General features: G+C 33.7%; 3 protein-coding genes across 3 annotated transcripts; all 3 read right to left on the minus strand.

Moving 5' to 3' along the window:
- Window positions 1-491: 491 nt before the first annotated feature.
- LOC129898824 (50S ribosomal protein L21, chloroplastic) lies at window positions 492-3,802 on the minus strand. The gene is made up of 5 exons (XM_055973512.1): window positions 3,394-3,802; window positions 1,883-1,963; window positions 1,383-1,484; window positions 1,216-1,290; window positions 492-822 (listed from the first exon to the last, which is right to left on the minus strand). The coding sequence occupies exons 1-5, from the start codon at window positions 3,697-3,699 to the stop codon at window positions 736-738; spliced, it is 651 nt and encodes a 216-aa protein (XP_055829487.1). The 5' UTR covers window positions 3,700-3,802; the 3' UTR covers window positions 492-735.
- A 1,328-nt stretch (window positions 3,803-5,130) lies between these two features.
- Window positions 5,131-10,723, minus strand: LOC129898819 (calcium-dependent protein kinase 11). Its single transcript, XM_055973504.1, has 8 exons — window positions 10,050-10,723; window positions 8,768-8,911; window positions 8,494-8,646; window positions 8,273-8,388; window positions 6,935-7,102; window positions 6,470-6,694; window positions 5,700-5,843; window positions 5,131-5,480 (listed from the first exon to the last, which is right to left on the minus strand). The coding sequence occupies exons 1-7, from the start codon at window positions 10,606-10,608 to the stop codon at window positions 5,703-5,705; spliced, it is 1,506 nt and encodes a 501-aa protein (XP_055829479.1). The 5' UTR covers window positions 10,609-10,723; the 3' UTR covers window positions 5,131-5,480; window positions 5,700-5,702.
- Window positions 10,724-11,504: 781 nt separating this feature from the next.
- Window positions 11,505-14,973, minus strand: LOC129898825 (subtilisin-like protease SBT3.9). Its single transcript, XM_055973513.1, has 3 exons — window positions 14,653-14,973; window positions 13,146-13,243; window positions 11,505-11,755 (listed from the first exon to the last, which is right to left on the minus strand). The coding sequence occupies exons 1-3, from the start codon at window positions 14,844-14,846 to the stop codon at window positions 11,691-11,693; spliced, it is 357 nt and encodes a 118-aa protein (XP_055829488.1). The 5' UTR covers window positions 14,847-14,973; the 3' UTR covers window positions 11,505-11,690.
- Between the last annotated feature and the right edge of the window lie 1,395 nt (window positions 14,974-16,368).

The following is a 16,368-nucleotide window of genomic DNA, read 5'->3' on the forward strand; positions in this document are numbered from 1 at the left end:
GCAAAAAGTGTCAAAATGACACAGCGGAGCATGACATAAGTTGTCTAAAATGAACAAAGTCTAATTAAGGTGTCTAAATAAAAGTTGGTGCCAACTTTAGGAAGGATTTATAGCCAAAATCTAAACTTTATACGACAAAGAAATGGGTGCATTAACTATTTCTATGTTTTTATCTCTCCATTGTCCATAAAGTTGGGAACAATGCAATTCAAGTTTTTCCTTAGTTTGTTAGTACCATTATTTTTGTTGTTATAGCCTAAGCTGCAACTTTGTTTGGAGGCTGCCTTTACTTTCTGAAAATTAATTCCCTCAAAGTCTACGATGACTCGTTAGGTTTAACAATCTCTCAATCCTCAATTCACACATAAATGCTATGAGATGAACAGACATGTTTGGTACTTGAAAAGAAGATAAAGAGGTCATAAAATCCACTTGCAATTTAGAAGTTGATGAATGAGAGACATCTTTGGCCTAGTGAGTGCAAAGAATAATAAGCGTTCAATCAAAAAGAGGTTTCTTAAATATTCAAAATTCAAGTACATTGCTCAACCAAATAATACATGCAAAGAAACAAAATGAATGGAAATTACAACAAAAGATGAAGTTCAACGCGCCTTCCGGAACTCATTTTTGCCATTGATTTCCCAGTCTATACAAAACTATAATCATCCTGAAAAGCACTACAAGCAGATGTTGAGAAAACAGTAATTTGGATGTAATCTTTGAGCCTAAAACTCACTTGGCTGCTTCTAGGTCTGCAAGGGTGACTGCTGGTGAATCTTGATAACCAGTAATGCCCATTATTCTTATCCGAGTAATTGGCTGCATGATTAATAGTAACCAAATTAATTTGGTATAAGCAAGGACAAGATATGATATTCTGCACAAATATCATTTTAAAAGGGCATGTCTCATACATGGCTGCAAGCTCACTAATTTAGAAAGTTTTCATGTTGCTGAAAATTACTTGCAACATAGATAAAATATGATAGACTACGATGTGTCTTGCTTATAGAGTATATTGAATTTTTAAGAGCATGTCTCTACATGCTGCAAGATCCTAATTGAGAAAGTTTTTGTGCTGCTGGGGAATTATTTGCAACAAAGATAAGATAAGATAGACTATGGTGTGTCTTGCTTTGCTGGTAAACAGATAGATTAAAAAAGTTCAATCTACTTTATAGTACAAGATATTACAAAATAGTTCTTTAATACCTGTCTGTGACCAATGTTCCTTCTGTAGTTCTTCTTCTTCTTATACTTGAAGACAACAACCTTCTTATCTTTCAACTGCATGGAAATATAATAATGAGCCCACACAGATGTCAAGTATATGAGGTATACAAAGCGGGAACTAAAGCAGTGGAACACTGATGTCTGACCTGCTCTTCAACAACAGCGTGGACAGTTGCATTTGGCACCACTGGTTTTCCAACCCAAGTACTTGTTTTTGTTCCCACTAGTAACACCTTGTTTAGGATAATCTGCAGAAGTGACAAGTATAGATGCTTCAACGACGATCCTGAGTCATGGAAATTTTGAAATAGAGTATTGCCATTATGGCAAGATAACCTTGACATACACCTAGCTCCTCATACAACCCTTATATCAAGTGTTAGTTTCGGCGCAAATAATTGGTAAAGAGATGTATTAAAGAAAATAGAATGATGAGAAGCAAATGTCGATATTGGTTGAAATTGATGCCTTTCGCATCTTTAAGAAATTGCTGCAAGCAAGCTCTGTTTGATTGGACACCACAATGTTGATATGAGATAGCCAGATAAAGAAAAACAACTCATAAGTACAGCCAAAGCCATAGAGAAGGTAACTAGATTTTGGGAAATCAATTGTAAATCAAGATAAGACCAAAGAATATGCTCACTTTGTCGTTGACATTTGCACCTTTAAGCCTCTGGGTGTAGATATATCGCCCAGGAAAGACAATATATTGCCGAGATCCAATCTATCAATAGAGAAAGAGGAAAAATGAACAAACAGCTAAATGTATCAATGACAAGCCCAATAAAGTTATTGTAGGATAGTGTCACGTTCATATGAAAAAAAAGAAAACAAAATAAAGCACGAAGTTTGACACCTAGGGGTCTTGAAAATTTTGAGCAGCACGAACAATGATCAGATTGAAATAGCAGCTATAATTCTCCTTGCAAGAGCGAGTATTTTCCACATGGAGACGAAAATATTCATCAAACAAGTAGTAACATGAATATTTTCTCCAGTTAACTACAAAAGTTCACATTCAATAAAAGATGAAAGTGTAGAATATGGTATCCTCGAAATCAAATTTTAATAATTACTACTCTTTCTTACGTCCGTATGGACTTGCAGATATGTATGCCCTCGGACAACTGTATAACACCTTAAGTTAGAACTAGATGATAGTTATTAGTTATATAACTAATATGAACCCCTCTACGACTTAACTAGAGGAAATGACTACCCAAAATAGATGGCCCACTTTGAAAATGAAACTACACTAAAATCAAACAGAACAAAGACTGAGATTTTTTATATTGGATAGTGTCCAGAACACGGGATAAGGATATACCAAGTACTAAACCTTCGTCACGTCTTCAGCGTAAGTATAGTTTTCTGTTAACACCAGCCAACTCCACTGGAGAATGCGAAGGATGAAAAAAGTTCAGTTCAGCTTATTTAGCATGGACTATTTTAATATTTCCAATGGCCAGCACCACTGCCAAGTCCACATAACACAACCACACAGACATGCATATTGTTCCTTTAAGACACCCTAAAAGAGAATGCTAAACCTAAGAATCGCAGAAATGGCATTAACATATCAATAACAAAATGAAACAATTCCATCGTAACACTCCGTGTTTTCACCACATACACCATAGGCAGAATCAATGTCTCAATAGTACTTCAGCAAACATCAAATTTGAACAAGGTGAGTGTGGTTTGGAGGAATATTCTTCATCGAAACAATTTTTTGGAACTTCTGATTCCCTTTGACATAAAGGAAGTTTTTTTTGTAGTGGCAACAGTAATTCAAAAATTGCTTCAATATCAGTTTTGAGTATTTTTGAATTTCTCTGGTTAAAATTCCTGGCTCAGCCACTAGGGGTATGCCATAATGCTTATGTGATATTAACAGTTCAGAACATGTCAATCTTGAACCAAAGTTGTGATCCTTATATAAGAAACTAACGCCCCCTCGTAAGGGATGAAATCAATTTCCCTTTGAGAAAACAATTCAAGGTAATGAATACAACTGAACATTTTCCGCCAAATTTTCAATTGGGAATAAAAATTCCTCATAAATTTTCAATAAAAAGCCAAAATCTCACCCCACATTGAATTCAAAACTCAAAACAAACAGAAATTTGAACATAAATGAAAGTGAGTCGTCACCATAACAACAGCAAAGATTTCTTCCCGTTTAGGTTCCAAGCTCACGGCTTCCACAACTGGGGTTGCAACAGGCTCTTCTGGGTCAGCTTCAACTTCAGCTACTGGAGCTTCAGATTGTGAGAATTTGGGTACGAAAGAGGATAAAGAATTGGGTTTGGAGAAACGGAGATTGAGAGAAGAAAGTGAGTGAGATAGAAAAGTGACATTGGAATTTGCTTTGGGAACAGAAAGGGTGTTTAGAAAAGTTTGGTTCTTGGATAGTGCTGTTGAGGGGGAAGATGTAGAACACAGGGAAAGGGTTGCCATTGTTGGAGAGTGAAGAGGTTTCTTGGGTATTCTGTGTCCCCCTCTCAATTTTATCTGTGCAAGCTATCCTATCTGCAGTGGTAAACAAATGACTATTTTACCCCTAAACTCTTTTTTTCTTTAAAATATATTGTAAAAAACATCAGAAATGGTATAAATTTACATATATTCATAGTAATAATATTCGGAATTACGAAATTCTAATAATATTGTATGGTCATTTACATTTACACTTGAAAGTTGCCATCACTTTTGAATTTTGACTTAGAGGTTAATCAAGTTAAGCCTCTCATCTACTTTTTGGAATTACGCATCATAATTAATTTTCATACTGTTATTAATATATTTTATTTAAATTGAGCTTATATCGAAAATAATCTTTTATTTGTGCAATAAGAGTAAGGTTGCATGCACACTAATCATTTTTAACTCCCTTTATGAAATTACATTGATATGTTATTGTTTGTGTTGTTAGATATCTCACATTTAACTACATTTAGTCGAAATTGATGCTAACTTGGCTAATGATTTGAAAATTTGAATTTGACTTTTCTAATAATTAGTAATTCTCTCTTGATTTTAATATATTGGACACAGGGGCGGACCCAAGGCATGTTGAGGGGGTTCATCCGAACCCCCTTCGTTAAAAAATTACACCGTATATATAAGATAAATTTTTTAATTTATGTGTATATATTTAACATTGAACCCCCTGAGCATAAGCCAAAGGACTAGCTCAGTGGCAAATGTGGTTCAATATTTCGCTTTAGCTTGTCTCAGCTCGTGAGTTCGAATCCGAATAAGCACATTTTTTTTTGATTAGCGTGTTTAATTTTTTTTGAACCCCCTTCATAAAATTCCTGGGTCCGCCACTGATTGGACAAGTAAAAAAAGAACAAAGGGAGTAGAAGCTAAAAGCACACATAAGCAATACTAATTAGTCTGATTAGTAACTTGTGGTTTAGATAATTTCAATCATAAAGTTATCAATCGAGAGAAATGAATGAACGCAGTTAAGAAAAAAATTATTTTTTCCTTAAAAGTAAATAGTTAAAACGGGTTTTTTAGAAGATAAGTGGTCACGCGAAGCCGGCTTATGGTAGCGTAAGAGCAAGTCAAAATTACGACAAGAGCACGAGAATTTTGGTGAAGGTAGAGAAATTTTTTCAAATCAGACTTCAAGTTGGTGTGTCACGTGTTAACGAGGCAAATCTCATTGTTAGTAAAGCAAAAACAAAACTGATGCCATTGTTATGATAAAAATCAAGCCTACAAGACTGGAAGGGAAAAAAAACAGGAAGATCACACAGGGTAAATAAGATTGACATTTATTTTAGTGTTTGACACATGAAAAAATGATCTTAAAAAAGTACTCAATTTCTAATAACATCAAATTAATATAGACATTAAGAAGGTTTGTACAACACTTCTCAGGTACAGATAACTGTAATTTTTTAGAATTTATAGAGGAAAAACCCTCAAATTATATAAGATAAAGTAGCAAAGGTAGGAGTAAGGTTTGCTTACGTCCCATCCTCTCCAGATCCCGTTTGTGGAAAGATACTGGGTATGTTGTTGTTGAAAGTAGCAACAACTGTAATTTTGCTACTATAGCACTAAACCTATCTGCCATGACAAAATAATAGAGCACCAATCTATGTTGGTATTAGTCCCAACATTGTCTTGGCAAATACAGCTCTACCTGGCCCCTCTAGTCCGGTTGAAAGCCTCCACGATCTCCTCTGGTTATCGGTTGGTCCAACGTAGTCTATTAGCTTGGCCTGGTGAACAATCATGCTAGAATTAGAGAGTCGGATACTAAACAAACCAAAGTTTATCTTAGTGTCACATTATCTAATAATGAGCTGAATTACAAGTTCAGTCTGTAATTTTGAATGAGATATATGTTTTTTTTTTGAAATTTATCGACGAGTTGAGGTGATATTTTATAGAAAAGAAGTTGTTAGATAAAAAAAAAGAATGAATATAGAAGTAGAAACCTTCTATTGATTTTTCTCACTGTCACTTGCTCCAAGAGCATCTGCCAAGTTAAAATTCAAATTGCCTCTCATAGTTCTGGCTGCAAATCCTGTATTTCCCTTCTTCATCATTGTTGCAAATTCGCCATAATCTATACGTCCATCCTGCCAAAAAGAAAAATATATTAGCTTGACTTTTCTCAGAAATGTGATGCACATGACGGAGAGCTGGATGATGAGGGCGGGTCAAAGAGGACTAACGAAGGCTGATAAGCTTCTAAAGAAGGGCATACATAATATTTTAGCGACTCACATATCTAAATGGGAGAGGAAAGTGAAGTGCTTTATAACTTATAAGGCATAACGTATGAGGTATTTGGGCCAAAACGGGCAATATAACATAAGTTAGCATGATGCACACGTTTTTGGGCTCGCTGATGGCGTGGCTCAAAGGACAAATCCATGAGGTATTTGGGCCAAAACAGGAAATACGTGCCATGGACTTGATAAAATAAATTGACTAATAATTCCAGAACCAAGGCTTCCACAACATACATTAGTAGAAGCAAGAAAACTGCTTATTGTATTGCATAATACCTTTCAATCTTATGTCGTGAGGTATGTCACCTATGTTAGGTCCATAGGATACCACAATTTCTGGTGTTCCGAATAACAAGTAGGTATTTTTGATAGTTATGAAAAATCTTATAAAAAGGACATGGATGAACTAGAATATTGGACAAGTCATTTTTTTTCTTTTCAGAAGAGTAACTATAGCTAAGGGGACTTACATTGTCTATGTCAATCTCTTTAATTATGTCATCCAACTTAACATCACCAAGGCCAAATTCTACGCAAGCCTGTTGAAGCTCATCAGTTGTGATATAACCACTGCCATCTTTGTCAAAGTAGGAGAATGCAGCAAGCAGATTCTCCTCTCTCTCCATCTTATTCAAATGCAATGTTGCAGCAATGAATTCACCGTAGTCAATCGTGCCACTGTTGTCAAAGTCAGCCTGCAAAAACATATCTTACCGTGTCATGTTTTCTACTTAGTTTAGAGGGACTAAAATCGTTGGATTAATATTCCCACTCGCGCTCTAGAATTATTGTATCCTGTAAGTAGGTAGGATCAAGAAACAGTACCAAAAGGCTTCTCATGCACAATGTTTATGCCAAATGGTCTTGTAAAATATAACTCAAAGGCATTTTCACAAATCTATAGAGATTCTAAAACAGACGAAATTAGGAAGTACCGCTTTCATCAGGGCCTTGATATCGGACTCCACTAGGTCAGATCCTACTCTTTTCAAGCCATCTTTCAGTTCCTCATATGTGATTGTTCCACTGTTATCTGTGTCGATCATTTTGAACAACTGCTTTAGGCCTCCTATTTCTTCCTCTGAAAGCCTTTCTGCTATGACCTGTTTGTATAAAGTGTTACAATCATCAGATAATCAATCTAGTATCCAAAAGTTCATATACACAATAAGGGTCTGCAAAACAGAACGTATCCTATTGAAAACCATCATAATCCACGTGCTGAATTTTAAGATGAGTGAGATTTTCATATTGACCGTCGCCAGAAGCAACATTTTTTGGTTGGACTTCTAATTGAGATACAAGTAGTTAGATTTCACATCTTAGCTGAAGGTCCAATAAGTACTTGAGAATTGAGAGCTTTGAACAAAATATCTCTATTACTTTCTACCGGTGACTAGTTTTTTGAAGAACTTTCAGAATCCAAAAAGTCCTTTCAACACCTAAAAGGATTTTTCTAATCATCCTAAATGGCATCTGAACATATAGCTTTATCTAAATTACCTTATTCCTCGATCTCACCATTTTCCTTAGATAACAGACTTTCCCACTGAATCACTTGGATTTCATTCTTGGAGACCCCGGAAAAGATTAAGGTCTTAGATATGTTTCTTGTACAAAATCATAGCTCAAGGATTCTATCTCTAAGGATGTGAACAAGTAGTAATGACTAATTCCATGTTAAGTAATTTCCGGTTGAATTGTAACACAGAAGAATTAGAAGACCTGTTAAATAAATACCAAAGTAGTGAATATACGCCTTTGGATAAACATAATATCTTAAGAACTTCAAACACTATCACAAGTGCATAAATCAAATTAATTCCATGGAATTATGTTTTTGTTTTATGTTATTCGAATTCTATGAAGACATATATGCTTCATTTCATGTGATAGAAACCATGCTGAGAGTCCCTATATCATAAGGAGCTAATAGAAACATAAACAGCTCATAATTAAGCTGTGATGATGCTCTATACTTGATTCTTGTACAACAGGTCATAAAAAATTTCATGATTCGAAGGTTTGTCATCCTATGAAGAATATGTATACTGATGGATTCACTGATGTGAATATCTCAACAAACACACAAACATATTTAAAGAAAATATAGTGAAGAGATCTAGTAAATCTCCAATATTACTTTCAGAATGTTATATTCATGATTATGTTTCCAGTTAGCAAATTTATGTTAGTCAAGCTATGATATATTAAATGAAATCCAAGAAAACAACTGACTGGCAAAAGAGCAAAGATGTATAAGAAGTACATACTCGTAAAGCCATCTTTTTTAGTTTGTTCATATCATAGAACTGCTTTAGACGATTCAACACTGCAGATCCCAAAGGTTTGTCAGGAGCAGCTGCATCGTCCACAAGCCATGGATGACCTTGGAAGGAAAAAAAAGACAAACAAGTCTTGATAATGAAAATACAAACTTTTCTAATACCTTATCAGCTAATATTTACCAATAACTTAAATAGGTGATACTCACATAGGACTTCATGAGCAGTTATTCGCGCTTTAGGATTCCTATCGAGCATCTTTCTAACCAAGTCTTTTGCACTATCAGAAATATGAGGCCAAGGTTCAGACTCAAAGTCTATCTTCCCTTTCAAAATCTGCCTGAATATACCATTGTCTGTCTCTGCATGTCCGGAAAGTAAAAAAAAAAAAAAAACAACGAAATAACAGATAGTTAATCTTTGATTCTTTTTTTTTTTTAGTAAGAAAAGAAGATTAATGAAACTTCAACATTGTAAATTTACCAGCCCAAAAAGGAGGAACCCCAGATAACAAGATGTATAAGATGACTCCAGCACTCCATACATCTATTTCAGGTCCATAGAATTTATGCAATACTTCAGGAGCAACATAATAAGGACTTCCTACAACATCAGAGACATATTGCCCTGCCAGAAAATGTTAAAGAGTATATTTTAGTTCTCCAATTTCATCGAAGTCACTGGATAATATCTATTTAATGAGTAAATTTGTAGAGATTTATATGACCAGACAGTGACTTTTTAAGGTCAATCAGTTAACATGCAAGCTCGAGATAGGAATTCTAATTGAATGGATGACAAAAACAACATACCCTGTGTAGTCCCACAAAGTGGAGTACACTACTACCTACTACCTTCTATCCTAATCCGTGACCTGCACATCCTACTATCCTAATTGAATAGAGAAATGTTTTTTTTTTTTGGTTCAGTATAGTGCCCAAGAATGTTGATGAAAATCAATAAGGGGCGAGTAGTTTTCGGGTAATTTGATCTAGTAATAGGATACCGAAACAGGATCTTGAATTTGAAAATCTTTTTTAGCCAAAGATAAAAGACACTGATGAAATCTGAAAACATTCAAAATGATGTTACTTTTATGAAATGCGAGTTGTGCAGGCACAAAGCCAAACAAGTCCAGATTAAGGGTGTGATTGGTATGAATGTAAAAGATTTCTAGGAAGATGAGTTTGTTATTATTTTCTTATATTTGGTATGCAACCAAAAAATATTATCGTAAAAGCATATATATATATATATATTAAAAAAATCTAGACACTCTATGGGAGTGGGGGTGGGGTAGGGGTGTGGAACTTGTTTTCCCTACTTTGATTGGGTTCCTTATTTTGAAGGAGCTTGTTTTCCTAAAGAAAATGTTTTAGAAAAAAATTGACCAACCGAACATGAAAAAATTGAAAATCATCCCAATCGAACACACCCTAAGTAAAGTTTTTGCTCCTATTTTTGGATATTTTAGCCCAACTCATTGATTAAGAATGAAAAGAAAAGCATCTCATAGAAGTTCATTGATATTTTTTTTGTAAAGCAACTCGACTTCAATTCTTGAATAATCCACATCACTTCTGCTTCTACTTGGAACACAAGATTCCCCAAAATTCCCCTTTCTGCTATTGTCCTAATACTTCCATCAGTCAGAAGAAACCAAATTCATTCATTACAACACAAAATCCATTTGGATCTACCAAAAACATGAATAAGACAAAGGAAAAAAAAATGTTTAAAGAACAAATGATCCAAGAAAACAAACCAGGCTTATAGAAAATAGACAACCCGAAATCGGTAGCCTTGAGTGTAGCATCTTCATCAGAACTATCAAATAAGAAATTCTCAGGCTTAAGATCTCTATGCATGACACCAAGAGAATGACAAGCCTCAACAACCTTAACAATTGTCTTCATCAAATGTGCTGCCTGCCTCTCACTATAATGTCCCTTCTGAACAATTCTATCAAAAAGCTCACCCCCTTTACACAATTCCATAACAATATGGACAAAAAGAGTGTCTTCATAAGTCCCTTTGATCCTCACAACATTAGGATGCTCAGATAAATGATGCATTATCTGAATTTCTCTCCAAACATCTTCATAATCTTCCCTACATAAAAGTTTCCTTTTTGGAATTGATTTACATGCATATTGTAGCCCCGTTGCCTTTTCAGTACATTGATATGTTGTACCAAATTGCCCCTGGCCTAATTTCTTACCAAGAGTGTAATGTTCCCTTAATCTTGGAGTTTGGTAAGGGAGAACATTGGGAGACGGCTTTGAGGATATAGGAGGTCTCTTTTTTGCTGCAACTTGTGCCATGTTTTCTTACAACAATTTTGTGTTTTCTTGATTTTGGAGAAACTGAGGAAAATTTTCACTTTATGTTTTTTTATTTCCATATGTAAAAGTGGTTACCATTTTTCTTGATCTATGGTCAGTGTTATCTGGCGGGAAATGTGGTGTTAGTTGACTTGGTGTTGTTTTAAAGACAAAGTGGAGTGGGATTTGGAAAATGGAAGGGAGACATATCCAGCATCAATCAATTCTATATTTTTAAAATTTATTATATGCACTGGCAAAGAATTTTTACACGATCAACATATTTTAACGTGTTGTAACATGTTACTTGTCTTGATTAGTTATTTTTTTTGGTTACTAAATTCACTTATTATAAATAGTGAATATTATTTTTTAGGTGACATGACTATAATGTTTTTGTAATATTGTTTTAGCGTACAAAAGTCAAAAACTTTTGTTTCTTCACATATATTACTAGTAAAATTGCATTCTTAGTGTTCCATTAGTTCTACATGTGACTCGAAACTTTTAGCTATTCGTTGGACATGAAAATGTCAACTAAATTGCTCTATCCACTTGATAAAAAGTTTTTTTTTTTTAATTTAGAGCACGTTAACAATGGAATATGATTGTAAAATCTGTTGATTTTCCTCTTTGTAGGGATTTTTGAAATATCGTGTGAGGGATTAATCCACAAAATTGTTGCTAATTACTCTTATATATTGGAAAATTTCCACTTTCCACTTTTTAAAAGTCGAGCAAATATGAAATACGTTTATGTAATGTTCTAAATGAGATGCAAAATTCACATGCAAAATGCATTGCTGCTGTTTTAGCATTTCTTGCCTAAGTTATTCATCATCCTTTAATGTGGTCATACATAAAAGTATCAGAAGACAGTTGCTTGTACAAGGATATTGAGTAAGACAATTTTATTTTCATATAGTTAAAACAAGCATTACAGCGTTAAAGTATCACAATTACATTAGGGAATAGGGATATTCTTCCAATCTTAGTTCAAAACACCATAGAAACAAGCATAGATAACAAGTTTATACAGATCAAGGGAACTGTTTTGGAGATGAGGTCTCAAGTGTTGTCTTTCAGACGCGGTCACTGTGCAACTGAACTGTTTGGCTCGGAACAACTTGTAGCACTCCAGGTTGCTCTGCATAAGTGACATCTTAGTTAAGGCTAGTCTGAGAGCCTAAAACCCCCGAAAAGAACGATGCAGAAAATCAAATGAACATATTTTCCAGGAAGGTATACATGAAAAAACTGATGCATTATAGGGTTGCGAAATTCAGGTTTAAGAAAATGAAAGCCAAAATAGACACATAGGCCATGTAATAGGGAGGGATTTGACTTAACGTTGGCACTATGCTCAACTTCAAGAATTGCAGACTTGCATCCAGGATAAAGAACATATTAAAATGAAGCACTGAGGTGCATTTCAGACATCCTGGAATATATGCCAAATAGACGTTTTGATGGACATCCAAGGATGTAATTCTATAGATGAATTGATATGACATAGAGATGCTTAGGCGAAGACATCAACAGTAGTACTGTAATCATTATCACAAAAGGAAAGCATTCTAAAGCAAAAGAAGGCTATAAATTCAGCAATTTCAGCAAGGTTGCTGAATATGAAGCACCAGCTGCATCAGTGAACCCTGCCAACCTGCAATTTATTTAGCCTTCAAGAATGATGATGAAAGAAAATAGTCCGGTATAACATTGGATCCCGTGTGATGATCTAGAAGGTATAGGACCAACAGGAGTAAGGGCTATATGTCTAGGAATTTATTTTTCCAAATAAATGGAACTTAATTTTTTTTGAGAAGTAATCCCTTGTCTCGGGGCATTTCTTTCTCAAAATGAATCCTAAAAATGTACACCTATCATCATTCCTCTCGTCCTTTTTCACGTTAAGTTGAAAATCGCATCAATAGTGAATGATTCTTCTCCTCCTTTTCACGTAAAGTAGTCCTAATTAATAGTGGACCGTTCCTCTCATACTTTTTCAGAGTGTTTTTTCTTTGGTTGTTGAAATGGTAAGTATTATTGTTATCAAATCCAGCACTAAGAAAGTGTTGTGGTTACATCTAAAAAAAGAACAAAAGAAAAGTAAACCATGCCTATCAATAGTGGACCATCTTGGTCAAGAATATGCTCCATATAAAACCATTAAACCTGCCCTAAAACAACCCCTGTCCCTTTCTTAAGCAAAAAAATAAATAAAATCCCAACCATTCTACATAATTCGTGAAAAATATCCTTACTCTTTTTTCTGATGGTTAGACTATTAATGATGAAATGAAAATCATATTTTGAATTTGAGACTAGAAAGGTGTGCAAGTGTTCACAATCCCTTGAACACGAAATATTATGTTCAACTTTCAAAGTGAATGCCAATTACATCAACAGACGAGCGTTATGGCTGTCATACTTAAATTCCCCATACTACTTACTCATCTCAGAAGAAGATACAGATCAACCATACACCAAAATAGTTTAATCAAGGATATTGAAAGAGTAAGAAAGTAAAAACTTACTTGAGAGCTCAGAAACCTGCTCAGCAGTCAGCTTTGCTGAGAATCCACTAGCTGCATGCTTGTAACTGTATATCAATGCCTCTTTTGCAGCCTCCTCACTTTTTGATTACCATAAGCATACACAAAACATCAGGATCATTACTCCAAAATTTGTAGTATACAATACATTTACCATACAATAATCATGACAATTACATACAGTTGATAATTGATAGCTAGCATGTTCTATGCATTTTGTCCTCACAAAAGTGGAAACAAATGATCTTCAAACCATCATTCATTCATCACTACAAATATGGGATTGAATGAAAATTGGAAAGTTTGCTTCGAAAAGTTTCATACTTTATTCAAATTCAGATCACAAAAGTCAGTTAGACTGGTTAGTAGTTTCTTATTGTCCAAATTAACTATTCGCAAAAACAAACTAGGTATGAACCACTACATGTTCCTAAAGTTCAAGTATATATTGCATAAACTTTTGCAGTTATAGAGCTATAATTTTAAACAAAAACCTTTAAATTAGATAACTCCTCCTATAATTTTTGAACTAGTCTAATCACTTTGCCCCTAGCCATTCCCTTAAGAAAAGACAAGTATGCAAACATCATAAGCATTTAGTAAGGAGGAAAATGTATCCTTGGAAAAGAGTTTCATTAACTTATGAAATCATTTTACAATGTTTGGTTGGTCCTACAAGCTGAAGGATATGGTATGACAATAACATTAAGGTATTTTCCAGCATTAAAAGTGGATAATAATGTCATGTGTTATTTGAAACAAGTGATATAGTAGAAGTCGGTCCCTTATTTCTGAACAAAACAACAACATCAACACCCCTACCACGAGGTGGAGGTATAGAGGCTGTTTCTGAAAGTCCTCAACTCAAGTAACTCATAACAAAGCAATGTTAAAAATAACATACAGACACAAAGCATACATAACAAATAATAACGAAATCATTACATAGCATTCAGAAAAAGACACAGCAACAAATCAAAATAATGTGACAGCTGAAGCAAAGAACAACGGTATTAACAAATATCGAAGGGCAAGAAACTATGAGATTAGTGTTAATGCTACTGGTATGCACGGAGACAACACTTGACTACCTAACTAACCTTCTACCCTAATCCTCTGCTCCAAAACTCCTATTTAACGTCATTTCCTCGGTAAGCTAAAAGTGTGCCATGCCTGTCTAATCAGCTCGCCGCAGTATTTTTCCGGCCGATCTACCTCTCCTTAACCTCTCACATTCTTAATAATCAAACATTAGAAAATGAATTCAGCAAAAGAACCAAAGAAAAAAATTGGATCTTGAAGCTGAACATACGGACATAGTCCAACCCCATCTGAGAAAAAAATCAATTTTTTAACTTGAAACAAGATCAAATCTTTGATGAAATTGATTAGAGACAGGGTCAATCCAAACCGACCCACAACCCCATATTTCTATACTGTAATTCAAAACAGAAAAAAGAAGGGATAAAATTGGAAAAATAATTCGAACCTGCCAAGAACAGAAGTTAGGGTTTTAATATGATACTCCTCAGGTTCTTGATCTTCAGGTTTCTCAGTATACACTATATGAACTTTGGATTCATTGGAGGGTTGTGAAGCTTGTGAATCTGCCATTGTTGTTATAATCGCTGCAAATAACAAGAAAAACAATAGAATTGAAGAAAGTGTTTGATATTTCTTCATCACTTTTAGGCAATATTTATAAGAACTAGAGGATATTTTTGGGTAAATTTCTGGGAATATACGAGACTTTTTGTCCTTAATGGCTACGTTTCAGTGTCCTTACATTACAACAATTTTTTGATTTCTTTTCGTCTTTATACAGTATTCTTTTCTGTCGTAGGATTTACGTTACTTATTACGGTCATTACTCTTTGGTAACGTTTTGAAATTATGCACCTATATTAATAGGTGAATTAATATAATAAAGTTTATATATTATTTAATATAGATATTAACTCATTTTTATTTTGAGAAAAAGTTGGGTTTTTGATTATTTTTATAAGTTTTTAAGTGATCTTAATTCTTTATTTAGTTATTTATGAATTAATTATTTTACATTCTATTTCGCATAAACTGATGCATATATTTCTTCATCTATTATATATGTACTAGTTATACAAATTTCTAAATTACAAACGAAATACCTACTCCCTCCATTCCATATTAAGTGAATTTGTGAGGCAATGTACATATATTAAGAAAAACATTTAAATTGCTCTTTGTAAAATCATAAATATAATTTTTCAAATAGTGTGATTTATCTCCTAAAAAATATAAAACTTCAATAAATGAAAAGGACAAATATGAAAAAAGTTTAAAAGTATTAATTTTATATATGAATAATATATAAGTTAATCAGTCACCAAACATAATAATACTTAATACAAAATTTAATATTTGCATAACTCACTTACCAACCAACTACCAAACTATTGATTGATTCTCATTTCTCTGGAGTTGCTGTTAACTTTTACAAAACAAAGGGGATAATATAAATTAGCAATCATGTTAGTAAGACGGGATTGTTTTCAATTTTTCAAACAAACACTAGAAAGAGTAGCTTTTCAGTTTTTTGATGTAAATGAAAAAAAAAAGGGTTTGGTCTTAGTGTTTGGAAAAAAAAAAACATATTTTGCAATAATAGGTGAAATGTTTTTTTAAACAAAACAAGTTTTTCAAACAATTTTTTTACTTTCAGTTAAAGATGTTCTGATTTGTCCTTCTTTTTTTTTTTTTTTTTGGAGAAAGATATATATTCTTCATTTGTCTTACAAGAGTTTTCTGCGAGCATGTACAGCTTTTATATTGGTTTGAAATTTGGCATGTACGGCCGTTTTGTCATTCTTTCAAGTTAAATGAATGGTGCATTATGGGTAACAATCCATAAACCAAAAGTACATATTTCGTTGCCTATGAATAAGCAAACAAATATAGCAACATCATATAACAAGAATCGAAAAAAGATTCGACATGCTCCTAAACGACTATGTGAAATTATATAATTAAAAAAAATAATCTCCGTAAATAGCTTAATTCAAAATACCTTGTATTTTGATCCGAACATGCCTCTGTAATTACTTAATGTGTCAATTATCTTTTCCCTAATAAATATGTATTATTTTCTTTTTTTATAAAACGTCATTCTATTTCTAATTAAAAATATTATTTAAAAAAACCCTATTCTTATTTCTCTTTTTTTTTT

Source organism: Solanum dulcamara, chromosome 8, assembly GCF_947179165.1.
Source record: "Solanum dulcamara chromosome 8, daSolDulc1.2, whole genome shotgun sequence".
NCBI lineage: Eukaryota > Viridiplantae > Streptophyta > Magnoliopsida > Solanales > Solanaceae > Solanum > Solanum dulcamara.

Bases quoted from the DNA above. Each gene is read 5' to 3' on its own strand.
- LOC129898824 (XM_055973512.1), bottom strand. From the start codon at position 3,699: ATGGCAACCCTTTCCCTGTGTTCTACATCTTCCCCCTCAACAGCACTA. The intron at 1,485-1,882 runs GTGAGCATATTC...TCACTTCTGCAG, and splicing joins GTGCAAATGTCAACGACAAA to ATTATCCTAAACAAGGTGTT. The intron at 1,291-1,382 runs GTCAGACATCAG...ATTTCCATGCAG, and splicing joins ACGCTGTTGTTGAAGAGCAG to TTGAAAGATAAGAAGGTTGT.
- LOC129898819 (XM_055973504.1), bottom strand. From the start codon at position 10,608: ATGGCACAAGTTGCAGCAAAAAAGAGACCTCCTATATCCTCAAAGCCG. The intron at 7,103-8,272 runs GTATGTACTTCT...TTATACAAACAG, and splicing joins TAAAAAAGATGGCTTTACGA to GTCATAGCAGAAAGGCTTTC. The intron at 6,695-6,934 runs GTACTTCCTAAT...ATGTTTTTGCAG, and splicing joins TCAAGGCCCTGATGAAAGCG to GCTGACTTTGACAACAGTGG.
- LOC129898825 (XM_055973513.1), bottom strand. From the start codon at position 14,846: ATGAAGAAATATCAAACACTTTCTTCAATTCTATTGTTTTTCTTGTTA. The intron at 13,244-14,652 runs GTTCGAATTATT...GTAATCAAAAAG, and splicing joins CTAACTTCTGTTCTTGGCAG to TGAGGAGGCTGCAAAAGAGG. The intron at 11,756-13,145 runs GTAAGTTTTTAC...TCACTTATGCAG, and splicing joins GCAGGTTTCTGAGCTCTCAA to AGCAACCTGGAGTGCTACAA.